We start from the raw sequence: 18,351 nt of genomic DNA, 5'->3' as shown, positions 1-18,351 counted from the left end.
GCAGTGCAGTGACTTATAATGTTTTCTGACTGGCAAGAGGACAACAAATGAAATGACGAAAAAATATATAACTATCATTATAATTAACGAAGATGAAATATTTACAACGTAAATAGTAGCTAATAAAAAATCTCTTTTTCAAAGAGTGGAGGGATTTATCCATCAAATTGTATGCTTGAATAGATGAATCCGAGGAACCAACTAAAGTTCTCCAATCAACTGAGGTAATTCAGAGATACCAACGTAAGTAATTCTTCCACGGTTTTGTGTCTTCTAAGAAATAATAATAATGAAAAGATCACCTCTGTAACAGGTAGATATATAGCAACTAACATAATACAACATTTATGGTGCTTCACAGGAGAGTTATAAATCAAAATGCCACACCAAACCCATGGAGTTCAGGTAAAATATTAGCACAACTACAGCACTGGTTAACAAAAGGAAGCAAAAAGAGTAAAATGGGTATTTTTAAGATGGCAGATGACTAGTATAGTGCTACAAAAATCATTGCTAGGACCAACTAGCCACAAACTTATTTATGATTTTGAGAAAGACACAGCATCAAATCTAAGTTGCCTGACAATATAAAGTTAGGTGTGAATGTACATTGTGAAGACAATGTTACTTGAATAAATCTCCTTATAGCCAATTTAAGTGACTCAATAACATGTTTTAGATGGAGTATAATGTGGGGATGTGTGAAGTAATCCACTTTGGTTGTAAAGACACATTAATGAAAAGGGTGAAACTGGTGGAAGTTGATGTCAATGACGTGGATGCACGCAGACAAGAAAAAAGTTAGCATGCTAGTACAGGAAACAATTAGGAAACAAGATGCCATGTTAGCCTTTATTGTAAGATATTTTGAGCACAGAATAAGGAAGCCTTGCTATAATTGTATAAAGCAGAGAGGCATCACAGCTGGAATACAATGCAGTTTTGATCTCCATATTTAAGAAAGAAGAACAGTTCAGTAAAGTTTCATTAAACTGGTATGTGGGATGAAAGGACTGTCCTAAAACAAGAGGCTGATTCAAATAGGAAAATATTGCCTGGTATTTAGAAGAATGAAAAGTGATCTGGTTGAATTATGGAAGTTTACAGCCAGTTCCATGTGTGGCTCAGTGGGTTCCAACACTAGCTGCTTGGTTTAGATTCAAGTCCTTCACGAGAAACATGAGATTTATATTATGGAGTGCTGACAATTAAAGTTCCTGTTGACTTTGATAGAGAGATACTTAGACCTGTGACACTAATTTGCAAGAAAAGCAATCAAAAGTTTTCTCCACTGTCTAATTTTTAGGTTGATACTTGCCTAATATTTAGGGCCTTCATAGTGAAGGTATAGAAATCCATTGTGCAGCCCCAGTGAAGGGTTGATTCCTACTGATCTTGCTCATTCTCATTGCAGATTTAGCACAGACTTGATGGGCCTGGAGGCTTCCTCCTGTGCTATAGCAATCAGTGATTATGGAGCATTTTGATAAGGCAGACAATGTTGTTTCACCTAGTTGTCTAGCCTTAGAACAAAGAGTTGATCATTTAAGTTAAAAATCACACGACACCAGGTTATAGTCCAACAGGTTTAATTGGAAGCACACTAGCTTTCGGAGCGTTGTTCCTTCATCAGATGATAGTGACGCTATCACCTGATGAACGAGCAACGCTCCAAAAGCTAGTGTGCTTCCAATTAAACCTGTTGGACTATAACCTGGTGTTGTGTGATTTTTAACTTTGTACACCACAGTCCAACACCGGCATCTCCAAATCTTGATCATTTAAAACTCCTTCATTCAAAGAACTGAATATCTGGAATTTCCTACATAGAATATTATGCATAGTGCACCATCTAAGGCACAAACAGATCTTTGTTTTGTCTCTGAGGGGATCAAAGGATATGGTGAGCAACTAGGAAAATAGAATTGAAACCAATGATCAGCCATGATCGTACTGAAAGACAGAAAATACCTGAGGTGCTGTATGGTCTACCCTTGCCCTTATTAATGTTTCAATGAGGGAATTTTGTTTTTGTTTATGGTATTTGGCGTCACTAGTTGGGTCAGCATGATTGCCCATTCCTAATTGCCCTAGAGAAGCAGGTAGTGAGCTGCCTCTGGAACAGTGGCACTCTTGATGTGTAGTGAAATCCCAAATACTGTTAGGAAGGAAGTTCCAGGATTTTGACTCAGCGATAGTGCAGCAATGGTAACACAGTTCCAAGTCAGGATGATGTGTGGCCTACAGTGGTGCTATTATCTTTGTCTATGCAGTTGGTAGAGGCCACAAGTTTTGAAGATGCTTTCAAAGGAACCTTGATAAGCTACTGTAGTTAGGTGAAGCATTGAGGAGGTTAGTGTGATGCTTCAATATTTGGACTTCTGCCACTCTATTGAAATGTTGCAATTCTTTTCAGCTTCTAATTCTCTGTCAAAATTCTTTTGCATCTATCACTGTGAATCAGCTATGAAAGGAGTCAAAGTTGAAGGTTATCAACATGTTGCCAATCAAGCAGACTGCTTTGCCTGCGATAGTGTCAAGCATTTTGAGTACTGTTGGAGCTGTACCCATCTAGGCAAGTAGAGAGTACTGCATTGCATTCCTCATCTAGAGAGACAGGAGGTGAGTTACTCTCTACAGAATTCCCAGCCTCTGATCTGCTCTCATTGCCACAATGATTAAACGGCTGGTCTAGTTCAGTGTCTGGTCCACAAGCACCCCCCCCCCCCCGCCTTTATTGCTGGTGGAGGATTCAGGAAGGGTAACAATATTATTTAATGTTAATGGGCAATGTTTATATTTTCGCTCTTTAAAGGTAGTCATTGTCTGGCACTTATGTAGTACAGATGTTTTTTGGCATTATCAGCACAAACTGCCTTTATCAAGGTCTTGCTGAAATTGGAAACAATCTGAGGAGTTGTGAATGTTGACGAACATTCCCATTTCTGACCTTATGATGGAACGAAGATCATTGACGAAGCAGCCAAAGACAGTTATGCCTAGGACTCAACCCAGAGGAACTCAGGCAATGATGCCCTACGATCCCAATAGCACAATCATCTTCCTTTCTGCTGGGTATGACTCCAACCAGCTGAGAGTTGTGTGTGGTCAAAATCACCTTAATGTCAAGGTTAATCATACTCGTCGCACAACAGTTTAGCTCTTTTGTTCACATTTGGATTGTAATGATGTCAGGAGCTAAGTGGCCCTGATGGAAGCCAACTTAGCATCAGTGAGCAGGTCATTGTTTTTCAAAGTTAAAAATCATGCAATACCAGGTTACAGTCCAACAGGTTTAATTGGAAGCACTAGCTTTCGGAGCACTGCTCCTTCATCAGGCGGTTGTGGAGTACACGATTGTAAGGCACAGAATTTATAGCAAAAGCTTACAGTGTGATGTATCTGAAATTATACATTGAAAAAATACCTTGACTGTTTGTTAAGTCTCTCATCTGTTCGAATGACCATGTTAGTTTCACATCTTTCATATGTAAATCACAAGAATTTAAAAAGTTTTATGATTTACATATTAAAGACGTGAAACTAACATCGTCATTCTAACAGATGAGAGACTTAACAAACAATCAAGGTATTTTCAGTGTATAATTTCAGTTACATCACACTGTAAACTTTTGCTATAAATTCTGTGTCTTACAGTAGGTAGACTGAGTTTTGCAAAGCCCTAGAGAAGTGTTGAAGGTACTGGGTTATAAACAGCTATGCTATAAACTACCGATTTACTTACAAGATGAAAGGGAGTTAGGATCAAGGATGGCTAACTAGCATTTCTTCCTAGATACATCAAAATGTGTTTCACATTGCTTTGGGCAAGAAGACAGAAGCAGCCATTTTTGAGATCAGGTTGCAGAGTTCGTGCCAAATAAATGAATAACAAAGACATTGCTCTGGCCATGGGCAAGAAGAAACTGCTCGGCATGGTCAGATGTGAGAGGAAGACCAGTCACTAGTCAGAGATATATCCTGAGGATTCTGGAAAATTCATCCTAATGTGGCCAGAGGAGGGACAGCCATCAAACGGTTACACTGCTGTTTGCAGATTTAAGAAACCTTTAAAAATTGCTTAAATTATCTAGATTCTGGATCAGTGGTGCTGGAAGAGCACAGCAGTTCAGGCAGCATCCAACGAGCAGCGAAATCGACGTTTCGGGCAAAAGCCCTTCATCAGGAATAAAGGCAGTGAGCTGGAAGCATGGAGAGATAAGCTAGAGGAGGGTGGGGTGGGGAGAGAGTAGCATAGAGTACATTGGGTGAGTGGGGGAGGAGATGAAGGTGATAGGTCAGGGAGGAGAGGGTGGAGTGGATAGGTGGAAAAGAACATAGGCAGGTAGGACAAGTCCGGACAAGTCATGGGGACAGTGCTGAGCTGGAAGTTTGGAACTAGGATGAGGTGGGGGAAGGGGAAATGAGGAAGCTGTTGAAGTCCACATTGATGCCCTGGGGTTGAAGTGTTCCGAGGCGGAAGATGAGGCGTTCTTCCTCCAGGCGTCTGGTGGTGAGGGAGCGGCAGTGAAGGAGGCCCAGGACCTCCATGTCCTCGGCAGAGTGGGAGGAGGAGTTGAAATGTTGGACCACGGGGCGGTGTGGTTGATTGGTGCGGGTATCTTGGAGATGTTCCCTAAAGCGCTCTGCTAGGAGGCGCCTAGTCTCCCCAATGTAGAGGAGACCGCATCGGGAGCAACGGATACAATAAATGATATTAGTGGATGTGCAGGTAAAACTTTGATGGATGTGTAAGGCTCCTTTAGGGCCTTGGATAGAGGTGAGGGAGGAGGTATGGGCACAGGTTTTACAGTTCCTGCGGTGGCAGGGGAAAGTGCCAGGATGGGAGGGTGATCCAGAATCTGGCTTCCAGCATCTGCAGTCATTGTTTTTACCTAAATTATCTAGAGACAGTCGTTAAAGTTACTACTTGGTGAAACAAAAAGAATAGAATACTCAACAAAAGCTGGGGGCATGTGTGGAATGTATATGTAAAGATGGCAATTTGTTACTAGCATCAAAGCAAAATGTTCCTTTCTGCAGTTTAGAAGTTGCCTAAAATAATTAGTTAAGAGTAATATACTTGTTACAGGAAACATCTCCAAAATGTGAAATGTCATTCTTTCAGCTTGACACTAGAAGTTCAAGTATCATTTTAAGGGGAATCAGTTGGTACAGAGATTGTAATACATGGCAAACAATAGGGCTGAACTTCAGCTAGTCATGCAATAAATCTAAAGCATCAGGTCAATGTGCCACAATCTGGTTCAAAGTCATGACTCCCTGTTGGATTTTAATGCAACAACACTGAGACAAATTTTTTTTCCCTGCCAATCCATACTTCTGGCAAATATTTATCCTTCTTCCTCTTTGAATACTTTTCATCTATCTGGGCACTAAAACCTACAATAGCATGTTTAATTAAAGAAACATGCTTCAAAAGGCAAAGTATGGATGCACACTTACATTTCACATTGATGCTTACCTGACTGCTGATGTAAGTTTGGCAGTATTATCAGAAAGCATGCTAATAGCACCATCATCCTCTCCCTCTAGCCCCTGTGAACCAAGAAACACAGACATAGTCAGAATCAGGATTTTGGTAGCAATTTCGATCCACTAAAATAGACTCAAGCTCAGGAAATTTCTTAAACAGTCATCAACGATGAACCTTGTGTTAAGTTGTGCGGTTAAATGTTATTGGGCCGAAGGGCCTGTTTCCACACTGTAAGTAATTTAAGTAAATAGATAATTGCTTTTTTGAACTTGTTGGCATGTGTTGAGTTGTGATGATAGGTCAAAGAAAACAAGCAATTCTACTTCATATCTGACATAAACAATAATTAAAATAAAAATAAGGTATAAAATATAAAAAGATTGCACAATTGGGGACACATCAGTATAAAATAATTTAAACACGTTGCCAACTAGAGGTTTCCTTTATTTACAGAATAAAAATAAAAGTTCTAATTCATGCAGACTGCATTCTATATTTAACTTCATAGGTCATATAATAGCTGGTCCAGTATCTTAACTTCTTAGATTTAGATAGAATTTTATAAAATTAGGGATTGGGCTTTCTCAGTTTCTTCATTCTAGTTTTTGGTGGAATTGTGTAACTTTTCTTTGATTCTATAACGTTTTTACTTTTTGCATGGTTGTGGCAATAGTTAGGGGTAACAAGAGGTAGGCCCAGGAAAAGCTTTTCCCACCTTTCAGTACCGGAGCACATACTCAATTTCATAAGGTTACTACGTTTTGGTTCTGTAAAATTTAGAATAATTGAAGGGGATTACATGGACTTTTCTCAAGTCAGCCTTACAGTAACTCTGGATGATGTGATTATTGAAGTTCAAAGGAAAACTTCAGGAAGAAAAACAAGGTATTTACACTTGGAGACAATGCAGTTTTCTTTGGGTTTGCAATGAATAGACTCCCAAAGTGCCAGAAAGGTGTTAAATATTGGGTTGTAAGTATTTGTGCTATAATCTGTCCAATTATTTCTAAGCTAAAAAGGAATGGGATCGTGCAGAGCTAATGAGCATTTCTACACAGAAATTGAGGCTACTGAGTTTTCACAATGATAAGGGGACTAGAGGCCTCTCACAGTGCAATAGTACAGTCCTTATCCCTGGACCAGGAGACCTGGGCTAAAGTCCTATCTGTTCCAGAGGTGTCTAATAATATCTCTGAATAGGTTGATTAGGAAAATAGGTTAAATTTTTTAAAAAGCAATGGCATGGGGAAGATATTTTTGGGATCTGGTTACATATTTCACTACCAAACAGTAAATATTGCAAGTTAACAGCAGTTCCACTAAGTCATGAGGAAAAAACGCTGTTTGGCTCAAGGTTACCACAGTCAATTGCTGGAGGCAGACAGCCTCTAGATGAAGGGACAATTCTGCAATTTTCAAAGGATGTGTGTCATAGTATGGCTGGAGGAAGAAGAATCATTGGAACAGGTTTTCCTGCTGATATTGGATTTCAGAAACCACCAGCAAAGTGACTGAAGTACCTGGAGATGGTTGCTTGAAGTTACCACTCAACAAATAAGTTAATGGTAACCTGTTGGATGCTGGGAATAACTGTGGTCTAATTGTTAAAATGACAGCGATTCTTGTAGAATGTCATGTGAGATAGGTATATAATGGGAATCTAGACTAGAGTGGTGCTGGAAAAGCAGAGCAAGTCAAACAGCATACGAGGTGCAGGAAAATCGACATTTCGGGCAAAAGCCGGTCATCAGGAATGGAATATAATGGGAATGTCAGTTTTCATAGTTTAAAGTAAAAGTCACCAAATCAAGAAAATAATGTTTGGTCAACGGTGGTTTTTAATTCATTTGTTACAGAAAACTGTCTTTAAATGTGAAATCTTTTGCTATTCTTTCAGCCATCACCTTTTGAGTTTTCAACATCAATTTTTTTTAAACTTGTAAGTTTTAGTTATAGACAGTTTTGATCATATTTTAAGAAAAAGGTAATGCAAGGGACACAATGGCATATTTGTGAATTAGACACTTAATGCTTAAATACAATTTTTAGAAGCAAAGTAAAATTCAAATTTGCTTTTCCCCAACTTCATCTTAGACGGATAAAGTACAAAAGCCCTTCTCCATATTTCTTGAAGCAGCATAAATCTTGCTGTCATTAACTTTGTGCTTACTAAATGTAAATGTCAGTCAAAATTTGATGAACAAATACTTTGTGTCTACCTTTAAAGCAGAAGATTCATTTTTTGTGTCAGAAATACAGGATAACCAAAAGCCGAATAAAAATGAGGAAACTGAAGTAATTAATATCAACAAAGAATATATGTTGGAGAAATTCCTCAAAGATGATTCCCCCCCCCATCATACGGGATATTCATTGTGAACCTAGTTTGCACTGCTGAGGGCTACAGCAGTGATTGCTGATGAACTGGAGCTGAAGGATTGTGTAAAAATGGAGCTTTGACAGGCAACAAGTAGCAGATTGTTGCTACTTGCTGCCTGTCAAAGCTCCATTTATGGTCTAGTGATCTAGTGATATCGGTCTTCTACATGCCAACATTAATATTATTGGTTCCTAGGAAACCAAACAACCTGAGGTGTAGATCTAGATACAGAGAAAAAAAAGAGTAAGCAGGAGTGTATAAGGGCATTAGAGATTAATTAGAGTTACATACATGCAGTTCATAATTGATTACCAGTATCTGGAGTCAAACTATTTATAATAAATAGTAATTTTCATTAAGTACAGAAACTTGGTCTGTGCCTTCTTCAAGCTGGGTCCAAAAGATACGAAAGTGGGGCATTTTATGTATTATTAAAATCTTTAACTTTTGCAAGGACTCTGGGAATAGCAGGCTTGATTTCCAGTGTGCTAGACCAGTGAGTTGTTACACTTGAGTCAAAGAACACTACCAACAACAGTTAATGAAGTACACTAACTTACACAGGATTTTACTTGTTTGATATCCTGCAGTCCATTCTGGAACGTACTCAATTACAGCTGATGATAAATCCACCTCTCAATGACTTTCCCACTAGTGGGCTGGAACTAGGACCAACCACAATCTAGCATAGTATTTAGCTCCGTTACCTCACAATGCCAAGGAGCTGGGTTCGATTCCAGCCTTGGGTGACTGTCTAGGTGGAATTTCCACACTCTGTCTGAGTGGGATTTGTCCAGGGATCCAGTTTCCTCTCTCAATTCAAAGAAGTGGAGGTTAGATTTTTTAGCCATGTTACAAATTGCCCTGTAATGTCCAGGGATAAGCATGTTAGGTGGGTTAGCCATAGTAAAAATCCCACAGGGAGTTATGGGGTTGGGGTGAGTGTGGGTGAGCTTCTCTTTGGAGGGTCAGTGCAGACTGAATGGGACGAATGGCCTCTTTCTGCACTGTAGGGACTCTATGATTCTAATGATCAAAGCAGTGAAATTCCAAGTTTCAACTATCCATGGAAAATGTGGGCAACACGTGGAGCACAAGGGATAGCTCAAAATGTGACTGCAGCTACCTAAGCCAGATCACCATTCATATACTGAACTTCTGCTCCAAGAGATCCATTCCTGGTGCCATCACAATGAAACTAATATTAGAGGGCTCTTCTTCAGATTTTTCTAATGGATTCTTTTTTGCTGTTTGGGGGCTACTTTTTATTTTACAGGGGCGCCCTCGTCCTACGTGCCCAAAAATTATTTGAACATTTATTAACTGACTGAGGAAAGACCACTATTAAATTATCCAGTTAGCACAGTGTTTTTCAGTACAGTTGCTTCAGAATTAAGCAGACAGGAAAGTTGATTTTGAGGATTGTTACCGAAAATGTGTTGCTGCTTAAAGCGCAGCAGGTCAGGCAACATCCAAGGAACAGGAAATTCGACGTTTCGGGCAAAAGCCCTATTTGAGGATTGTTAGAGCAGCCATGATCTCATTGAATGGTGGAGCAGACTCGATGGGCTGAACAGCTTACTTCTGCTCCCATGATCTTCTAGTGTGTTCTCTCATTATCACAGCCTTTCTCACCATCTCTCTTTAGCAGCATCTCCCTCCACCTCTCTCTGTAGACTTCCTTTCTTCTGTACTCTGGTAGCCTATCTTCCCATGGCTGCTACACGCTGAGGCTGATGCACTACCTCTCACCTATTTTTTACTCAGTTGCTCCTCCAATCACTGACTATTTAGCTTTCATGTTTAGGGCAAGATAAATAGTCTTTGACTGGAGAGAAGTTCCTGAGAGAACCCTGTCGTGTTCAAGTACAGGGTGATTTTAATTTCATTAGTTACTTGTGACTGAATTGTCCCGGTTTCTATGTGGATCTTTGAAGTAGAATTAAACAGAACCTTTAACACTGCAGTAATTGAAGCTATTGAATGGATTATTAAAACCCTGACATCAAAGTATAACACCAGCAGATTTAAAGGAAAATCTTGGATTTCTGAAAATCATTCAATAAAGTGCCACATGAAAGATCAATGTATAAAATAAGGACTCACAACATGGAAGTGCAGATGGAAGACTGGTAATGGACAGAAGCAAACAGTGGAAGTAACCTGGGCATTTTCAAGCTGGAAGGCTATAACTAGTGACTTGCTGAAAGGATCAGTGTTAGGACTACTGCACTTTAAATCCACAGCTGCACTGGATTCAGCACATCAAAGATTCAATTAGATTGATTCCTAGGAGGAGAAGACTGCCTTCTGGGAGGCTGAGAAGACATTTTGAAGGAAAATAAGGTAGAGTCAAAGAAACATCCAAGGTTATGAAGGGGTTCATAACAGGGCAGGCACCGAAAATTGCTTCTTAATGAATAAGATTAGTATCCTTCAGATTATTTATTCCAGACTATAGTGGATAGCCCATATTGAGCATATTTAAGGCCCAGATAAAGAGGATTCTGGTCTTTTGGAGAATATGGGAAGGATATGTGGAATTAGTAGAAAACTGGACATGAGGGAGAACAACCATGATCATATGAATGGAGGAGCAAATTTAAGGAAGTGGTCTAGTCCCATTTCTCCTGCGCTTAATTCCATTTCTATTGTGTAGTTCCTATTGTTGTTATTTCCCAGTGCATATCTTTCTCCTGGCTTTCCCTCATTTTATTCTTAATCTTTGCACCTGTTTATTTACAGGTATTGTTGAAATCTCCCATGATGATAAGAATTTTATATCATTACATATGGCACGGTGGCTTAGTGTGGTTAGTACTGCTGCCTCACAGAGCCAGGGATCCGAGTTCGCTTCCTGCCTCGGGCAATTGTCTGTGTGGAGCTCGCACATGCTCCCCATGTCTGCGTGGGTTTCCTCCCACAATCCAAAGATGTGCAGGTCAGGTGAATTGACAATGCTAAATTGTCCATAGTGCTAGGTGTATTAGTCAAGAGTCAAGAAAGGATAGGGATCTGGGTGAGTTACTCTTTCGAGGGCCTGTTTCCATGCTGTAGGGAATCTAATCTTACTCATTTTATATATTTGCTTTCATAATTTGATCTCCAATTCACTTGAATTATTCATTGGCTTTTAGAATACTCCTGTAATATAATTGATGTGCTTTATCCTTTGTCTCCATCACCATCAAATGGATTGTTCCTTCTCAATGTTTATTTCTCCTTAATCTGTAAGGACCTGATTTACACAGCTATTTTACACACATCTTTTTTCTACTTAATTATGCTATAATCTACAATATTTAACTGTCAGTCTTGTTCTATATGTAGCTGTGTTTGTTAGTCCTACTACATCTGGTTCCTCACTATGAATTATAGCTTCCAGTTCTCTTCATTTAGTTTGGATGCTGTTCACATTGATATACAGACAGTGCAAATTGTTTTTATTTATTGTCCTTTTCACTTTTTTTAAAATACAAAGACCTAAGGGGCAACTTTTTCACGCAGAGGGTGGTACGTGTATGGAATGAGCTACCAGAGGAAGTGGTGGAGGCTGGTACAATTGCAACATTTAAGAGGCATTTGGATGTGTATATGAATAGGAAGGATTTGGAGGGATATGGGCTGGGTGCTGGCAGGTGGGACTAGATTGGGTTGGAATACTGGTCGGCATGGACGGGTTGGACCAAAGGGTCTGTTTCCATGCTGTACATCTCTATGACTTGCCGTCATTAGCCAACTGCTTGTATTATCCTTCTTCCTTATTTGGGGCAAGAAGGCATGTTCTATTTGGGAAAACATCTAGATTAGATAGGTTTGGCAGTAAATTTGGAGATTAAAAAAGTGTAGGAGATAGACTACTGAGGATGAAGACTTGCTTGGTTCACAGTTTGTGAAAGAAAGAAAGGAGGGTTTCTTTGGAAGAAACTCAGAGTGTGGTTTGGGAGGTTGGTGGATTTGATTTTAAAAGAGTAGTATAATGGGTGACACAGGATGAAACACTCAAAGCAGAAGCTGCCAGACAAGTAAAGGCCTTGTTGATAAGGGGCACATCATTCTTTCATGTGAAGTAGATGGCTATTGATTTTAATCCCTGATTAGCATTCAAATTGGACAACAATTGAAATGAATTTCAGCTTCTTCTTCTGGTGATAATACGGATTTTCCGTACATGAGAAATTTTCATGCTTGACTGCTTCATATCAGGGATGTTGTGGTTGTGTGTCTGCATCCAAGTCTACATTTTCACTTATACACACACACATTTGCTTTCTGGTTGTATGAAAGGACTTCCTGCTTACCATGATGCTCTTCAAATGCTTGACTTCATCTTCTTGCGTCCTGTAGGAATCCAGTTCTTGTTGCACAGATTCAGCTACTTCTGGGAAAGGACTACACAACAAGAGGTCAGGGTTTCATAACGTAAGCTCTAAATTTCAGGCTTGCCATTAAACTGTCAAAATGTGTCTTCACAGTAAGGACAAGCCCCAGGAACATCCTCAATACTACAAATTCCCAGGACAATTCCCAATGAGAAAGCACAAGATTTCACCCAAATACTACTGGACACCATTCCTCTGGCCAAATGGCAACAGATGAAAACTAAATACTAATATCGAAGCCACTTTCAGAATAATGATCAGAGATTTGACAATCAATCCCCAAAGTAAATGGTTAAGTCACCATAGTTCCAGAGGACCATCGGGGTTCTCTCGCATTAGAGAGACAAACTGGTGGTGGCTTAACCTGAGGGTCATCATGCCTCAGGCAAGGAGAAGAAGAATCCCTTAGTGTAACCTCAGCTGGTGTGGGAATTGAATTGACAGACAATAGACAATAGGTGCAGGAGTAGGCCATTCTGCCTTTTGAGCCAGCACCACTATTCATTATGATCATGGCTGATCATCCTCAATCAGTATCCTGCTCCTGCCTTATCCCCATAACCGTTGATTCCACTATCCTTAAGAGCTCTTTCCAACTCTTTCTTGAAAGTAAAGTTAGGTTTACTTAGCATCACAAGCCAGCCATTCAACCAAGTAAGCATTAAAACAATGAAATCCCAAAGTGCATTACCTGCCTTTGTGCCTTTGCCAAAAATTGTCAGCAGCTGTCAAATCATAGGTTTTTTTATTTCTTTTCTTTGGTCTAGCCCCGGCAGGGGAGTTTTCTTGTCCAGGGGTTTCTTCCAGGTTTACTCTATTCAAATGGAAATCCTGCAGAAAAATATACTCGTTAGACAAGTGTGTGATACCTATCAATCATTCTCAGTATAAAGACCTGGAAAGCTGATGACTGGATGACTTGATGATTTAACATGGTAGTAGTAAAGCTTAATGGCATAGATTCAATTCTCATATTAGCTGACAAACTAACCTCAAGAAAAGATCTTGTGGTGCAATAGTAGTGTTCTTTCCATCTGCCCTGAATGTGTGTCTGAGCATGCCCATAAAAATATCTCCAAAGAACTAGTAACAATTACATTCCATCTAAACAAGTATCAGTCAAAATTAACTAATAACCCTATTTATTCAGCAATCAGGATAGTGCAGTAAACTTCAGCTGCAAGTACGTTTAAGCAATGAAGTATTTTATTGATATGTAGCTCATTAACAGAACAGGATGCTCCATTAACAGTTTAGTAAGTAAATACATTGTTTTCTATAGAGCCATATATATCAAATCTGATTTTATTGTTAGCTTATCATGGCCAAATCACTGTATGGAGAACTTGTTTTCTCTGTCTCAAGTCAAGGAGAGTTCATTGATGATTTTTATTCTCCTGCTCAATATTCAGCAATTCTACTTCTAAAATGTAGATTTACTGAATGCTCATTCTTAGTATAACTATGAAATGCCCCAAGTCAATTAATTCACTGACACCATCTTAAATCCACAAGTATATATCAGCATACATAGAATTACACACCAACACTTGCCTTTTTCTTCAGGGAAGAAGGGGAGCTAAAGAAAATCCGTAGTTCAAGACATGATGCAGAATAGGAAAATCATTGCTTTTAAAACAGTAAAGGAAAGGAGTGAATTGTATTGCAAATACTGCTTCATTAATGTTACCATCAAGAAAACACCAAATTTTGTGCTCCATGGAATTCACCATTTTGGGTTGCCTTCTCTCTTAATTGCACTGGTGAAGTTTGTTACAGGAATGCAGCTCTCAAGTCCCGGAATAATTCTGCTCATCAGAGATGGGCAGCAGCACTTTTTAAATCAGCCTGGAAAGAGCTAGTCGGTGCTGTCAAACCTGAAATAAAACACTCTTGACCGAGTGTTGCTCATACCTATGTGTGATAAACCAACAAAGTGCCAGTGATATGCCAAGGGTTCTTGTAGAATATACAGTTTGTAACTCAATACTGAGTAAAACTCTCTATCGTTTGAATATCTCAGACCAATGGTATTGCCACAAATGCATACTTACACTATATATTTTTAAAAAAGGTAATCTGACCTTTTAAAACAACATAACATTTGATAGGACAGATCTCAGAAGTCACACAACTGTTCGTGTACATTCACTTCAGCCACAAAGACAGGATGATGTATTAACTCAGCATCAATCGCAAAAGAGACATTTGAGTTTCTTTAACCTTTAGACAACAGGTCCTTTTAAATGTGTGAGAATTTGAAACTTCCAAGAGACGATAAACAGGAAACTGAAAGAATCTCTTTAAGGAATTCTAGAATAACTGATTTTCTGAACGATGATTATCAAAAGTTACCACAGCAGTCTGTATAAGACAAACCAAGACACCATATTACACAGAGCACCAAGAGAAACTCAGAGACAGAATCAGAGAGAAATCGCTCATCATAGAAATGGAAAAAAGGCAAAACAGCCAGGACTCTAATATGGAATAAGTTTATCAAGGACCACAACCTAAACTGCTATAAAAGCAAAACAAAGGAACCTTCAGTCCTTCACAGAACCTTTCTTGCTCAATCCACCTGTGGGGAACCTCCAATTACTCAATTTACACAAGTGATTCCAGCTGTTCAATTCTGACTTCCAGTTTTCAATTTTTCACATTAGAAAGCGAATCTTTGAGCTGGCAACAGGCTTGCAACAATAATATACTAACCTTAATTGCATCCTTATAAATATCTGCTATACATATCTAGTTTTAGCTTTTGTATCTGTATTTTAATCAATAACTGTTTGACATTTTCACTGAGTAATTTTCTGCAATAATTTTGCAATAAACTGCTGTTTGATACTGTTTAAGACTAAAGATTTGTTGCCGATAATTTCTGAATTGGAATACTTGATAAACTAAAACGGGGGCTAAATGAACTATATAAGTTCACAGTTTATTCTTCAGACATCCTCAGTGTGTTTGCTGTAGGCATCTGGAGTAATGCAGTAGAATAAAGATTCTCATGTGAAAACAGCTTAGATAAGCTTAATGACATTTCCATTCAGTAAAGAATCATTGCTTGAATTGGCGAAATATGATTTTGTATTTCATGCTACCAAAACAATCAGTTAAATTTTCTATATCATGTAACAGCTGTGTCAAAACCAGGAAACAAATCATCCTATTTCCTTTCAACAACAATCACCTAATGTTCCAAGAATAAATGAATTGTAACAAAAAAAATTACCGAATAGTTGCAGGATAATACCAAGTTAAATGTGTGCATTAGCCACACATTCAAGATAGTATTCTGTGGAGCACCAATGCAAATCTGATATTTCCCAGGCCATTTTTCATTGGTTCTTAGTGAGGTTGTTAGCTAGGTTCACTGTGGGGAGCTTTTGTGTTGTGCTCCCACAACCAGAACTAATAAAATTAAGATTTTCCCATCCATTTACTCAAAAGAAGCAAATTCCATCCCATTTAGCTGAATGCATTTGAACTTCAGCTACAGAGCTACTTTTCTATGAACACAGATTTTGTGCTGTCAATGATGGCGAGACAGTCACTGCAATTACTCCACTGAAACTGAAAACAACATCAGGAGTCTGCAATTGAATACATTAACATAGGAGTCCATAAGTTGTTGTGAGTGACGCTATTATTTTCCAGAAGATACAATGGCAAGTTTTCCTCTAGCAGTGAGAAGAGACTCTAAGGTAATGAAAACATTGCAATAGCCCTTGAAATATTACATTTTCTTGAATGAGATGGAACTAGGTTTTAAACTGTACACTCATTTTATAATTTCTGCCAGTCACCTTCACCGTCTCTGATAAATTTTATAATTGTGGAACCAAACAGCTACATAAGTAATGTTTTTTAAAACGTTTATGGTACTTTAGCTTTTATCTTAATCCAAAGTGGTGACCATTGACACTTTCCATTTGGAACCACACTCAAAATCCTAACTGTTAAGTCTTTTGGCCCTCAATCATCTCCGCCAGATGGTCTCTCGCTCTGATTAGGTTCAATCATTCAGTGCAAGTTCTGGCTAGACCACATAAAACAATCATAGAATCATACAATCTCTACAATGCAGAAAGAGGCCATTCGGCCCACCTAGTCTGCACCGACTCTCGAAACAGCATCCCACCCAGCCCCAGTCCTCCACCCTATCACTGTAACCCCTGCATTTAGCATGGCTAATCCATCTAGCCTGTACATCGCTGGATACTATGGGCAATTTATCATGGCCAGTCTGCACATCTTTGGTCTGTGGGAAGAAACCAGAGCACCCATCTGACAAAAGGAGAAAATGCAAACTTCACACAGAGCTTGGGCCAATGCTGGAATCAAACCCTGGTCCCTGGTGCTGTGAGGCAGCAATGCTAACCACTGTGCCACAACATTGAGTCCTATTTTCATCTATAAAAATGATCATGATTCCACAGTTGTCCTGAAGTGCAAAGATAACCCTTCAGCTTTGTTTCTCGACTACAATACATATTTTTAACCACTTTCCCAGTCTTTAACACCTTCACCTTGAACAAAGGCAAAGAGCTTACGGACATCTTTGTCATTGAGATGGGGAACTGAGCAGGCGTCTCTGCTTCTTTTTGCCCTTTCACTAAAATTGCTTTTCAGGCTCTCTCGCCCCTCAGCTTCCACCTCACCAGCCCTGAACTTGTATTTTTCTCTACTAATGTCTCTCAAGCACGCTCATAATTCATGTTACCCACGACATCCCCAACCTGCATTCTAGGTCCTATTCCAAGTAAGCTACTGATTGCCAACATTCCTTTTTGGCTCCAAAGTTAGCTGACTTGTTAACAGTTTGCTCTATTGGACTGATTGCTTATGACACTGGCTGGCTGGCAACACTCAGAGTGATGAGACAGTGTCTTTTCCTTTACACTGCCTGCAAAGGAGGAGTATTCAATGGCTGCTCTCAAACTGTGACCTTCAGAGCCCATAAGGATATTAGCACTAATTCACATAGTCCAGGCTTGAAACTGGTATATCCCTGAAAGGGTAAAACGTATAAACATCTCAGGAGATGGAGTTCTACTAAGAGGGATTGGGTGGTCAGCCTCTCATTATCTTTCTTTTTTGGTCTTTCTGTTTGAAGTTACCCTGATTTTGTACAGGTATGATATTCCAGAATTCCTCTCTGAAAGCTACCAAATTTACATCCTCAGTTACCTTGGCTATATCAGACTTCTTTTTATAAAAAGTGGGTACTCCAAGTTTGATATGCCCATAGAATGCAGGGATACGATTCATAGTCACGACGATTGAAAATTTAGAGGGGCTAGGTGTGAGTTCTTCTAGGAGAAATTGAGAATTGCAGATGCTGGAGATCAGAGTCAAAAGTATGTTGCTGGGAAAGCACAGCAGGCTGGGCAACATCGAAGGAGCAGGAGAATCTTTGTTTTGGGCATAAGCCCTACATCAGGAAAGCTGATTCGTGATGAAGGGCTTATGCCCAAAACGTCGATTCTCCTGCTCCTCGGATGCTGCCCAACCTGCTGTGCTTTCCCAGCAACACACTCTCGGCTATGTGTGAATTCATACAAAGTCTTAGCTCATGGACCTCTCTGAAAAAATGCCAGCATACAGTTTTGGCACACTTATATTTTTCCTTTCATAATTGCAGCAAGATTTATTTATATTCTCACCCTTTTGAAATAAAGGATGACACACCATTTGCCTTTCTAATTGCTTGCTGGCCGTCAGTTTAACTTTTTGATTCACATGCGAGGATAACCAAATCCTTCTGAATACCAACATTTAGTAAAGTCTCACTTTTTAAACAGGCTGTTTGCTGACATCCTAATGAATGTGCATTTGCATTGTGTTTCCAAACTTGCACATGTACTAACAGTGAAGCGTCTCATCAGTAAATAAAAACGGTGTAGCTGAAATAAAATATTCAGTGTCACCTCTAAACGTAAATTATGCAAAACCTCTAGCCAACACTGAAATACAACCAAATGAAATTTCTGTAAACAATTTCCATTAGCAAGCATACAGAAGGATAAGGGACCAAATGTTGCACTCTTAAACCAAACAAAATATATACCATAACTACTGTTGGA

At 39.3% G+C, this 18,351-nt stretch overlaps 1 protein-coding gene across 2 annotated transcripts in view; it reads right to left on the bottom strand.

Annotated features, from left to right (window-relative positions):
* scfd1 (sec1 family domain containing 1) overlaps positions 1-18,351 on the bottom strand; it is a 164,761-nt gene that overhangs the window by 92,181 nt on the left and 54,229 nt on the right. For both annotated transcript variants that reach the window (XM_060828380.1, XM_060828381.1), the window contains 3 exons: positions 12,951-13,090; positions 12,179-12,269; positions 5,486-5,559 (listed from right to left, as the gene is read on the bottom strand). In XM_060828380.1, coding sequence (XP_060684363.1) covers positions 5,486-5,559; positions 12,179-12,269; positions 12,951-13,090 — 305 coding nt within the window. The remainder of the gene's footprint in view (positions 1-5,485; positions 5,560-12,178; positions 12,270-12,950; positions 13,091-18,351) is intronic.

This window comes from Hemiscyllium ocellatum, chromosome 8 (genome assembly GCF_020745735.1).
Source record: "Hemiscyllium ocellatum isolate sHemOce1 chromosome 8, sHemOce1.pat.X.cur, whole genome shotgun sequence".
Classification (NCBI taxonomy): Eukaryota; Metazoa; Chordata; class Chondrichthyes; order Orectolobiformes; family Hemiscylliidae; genus Hemiscyllium; species Hemiscyllium ocellatum.
The sequence above is the reverse complement of the archived record's forward strand: the minus strand, read 5'-3'. Positions and strand labels throughout refer to the sequence as shown.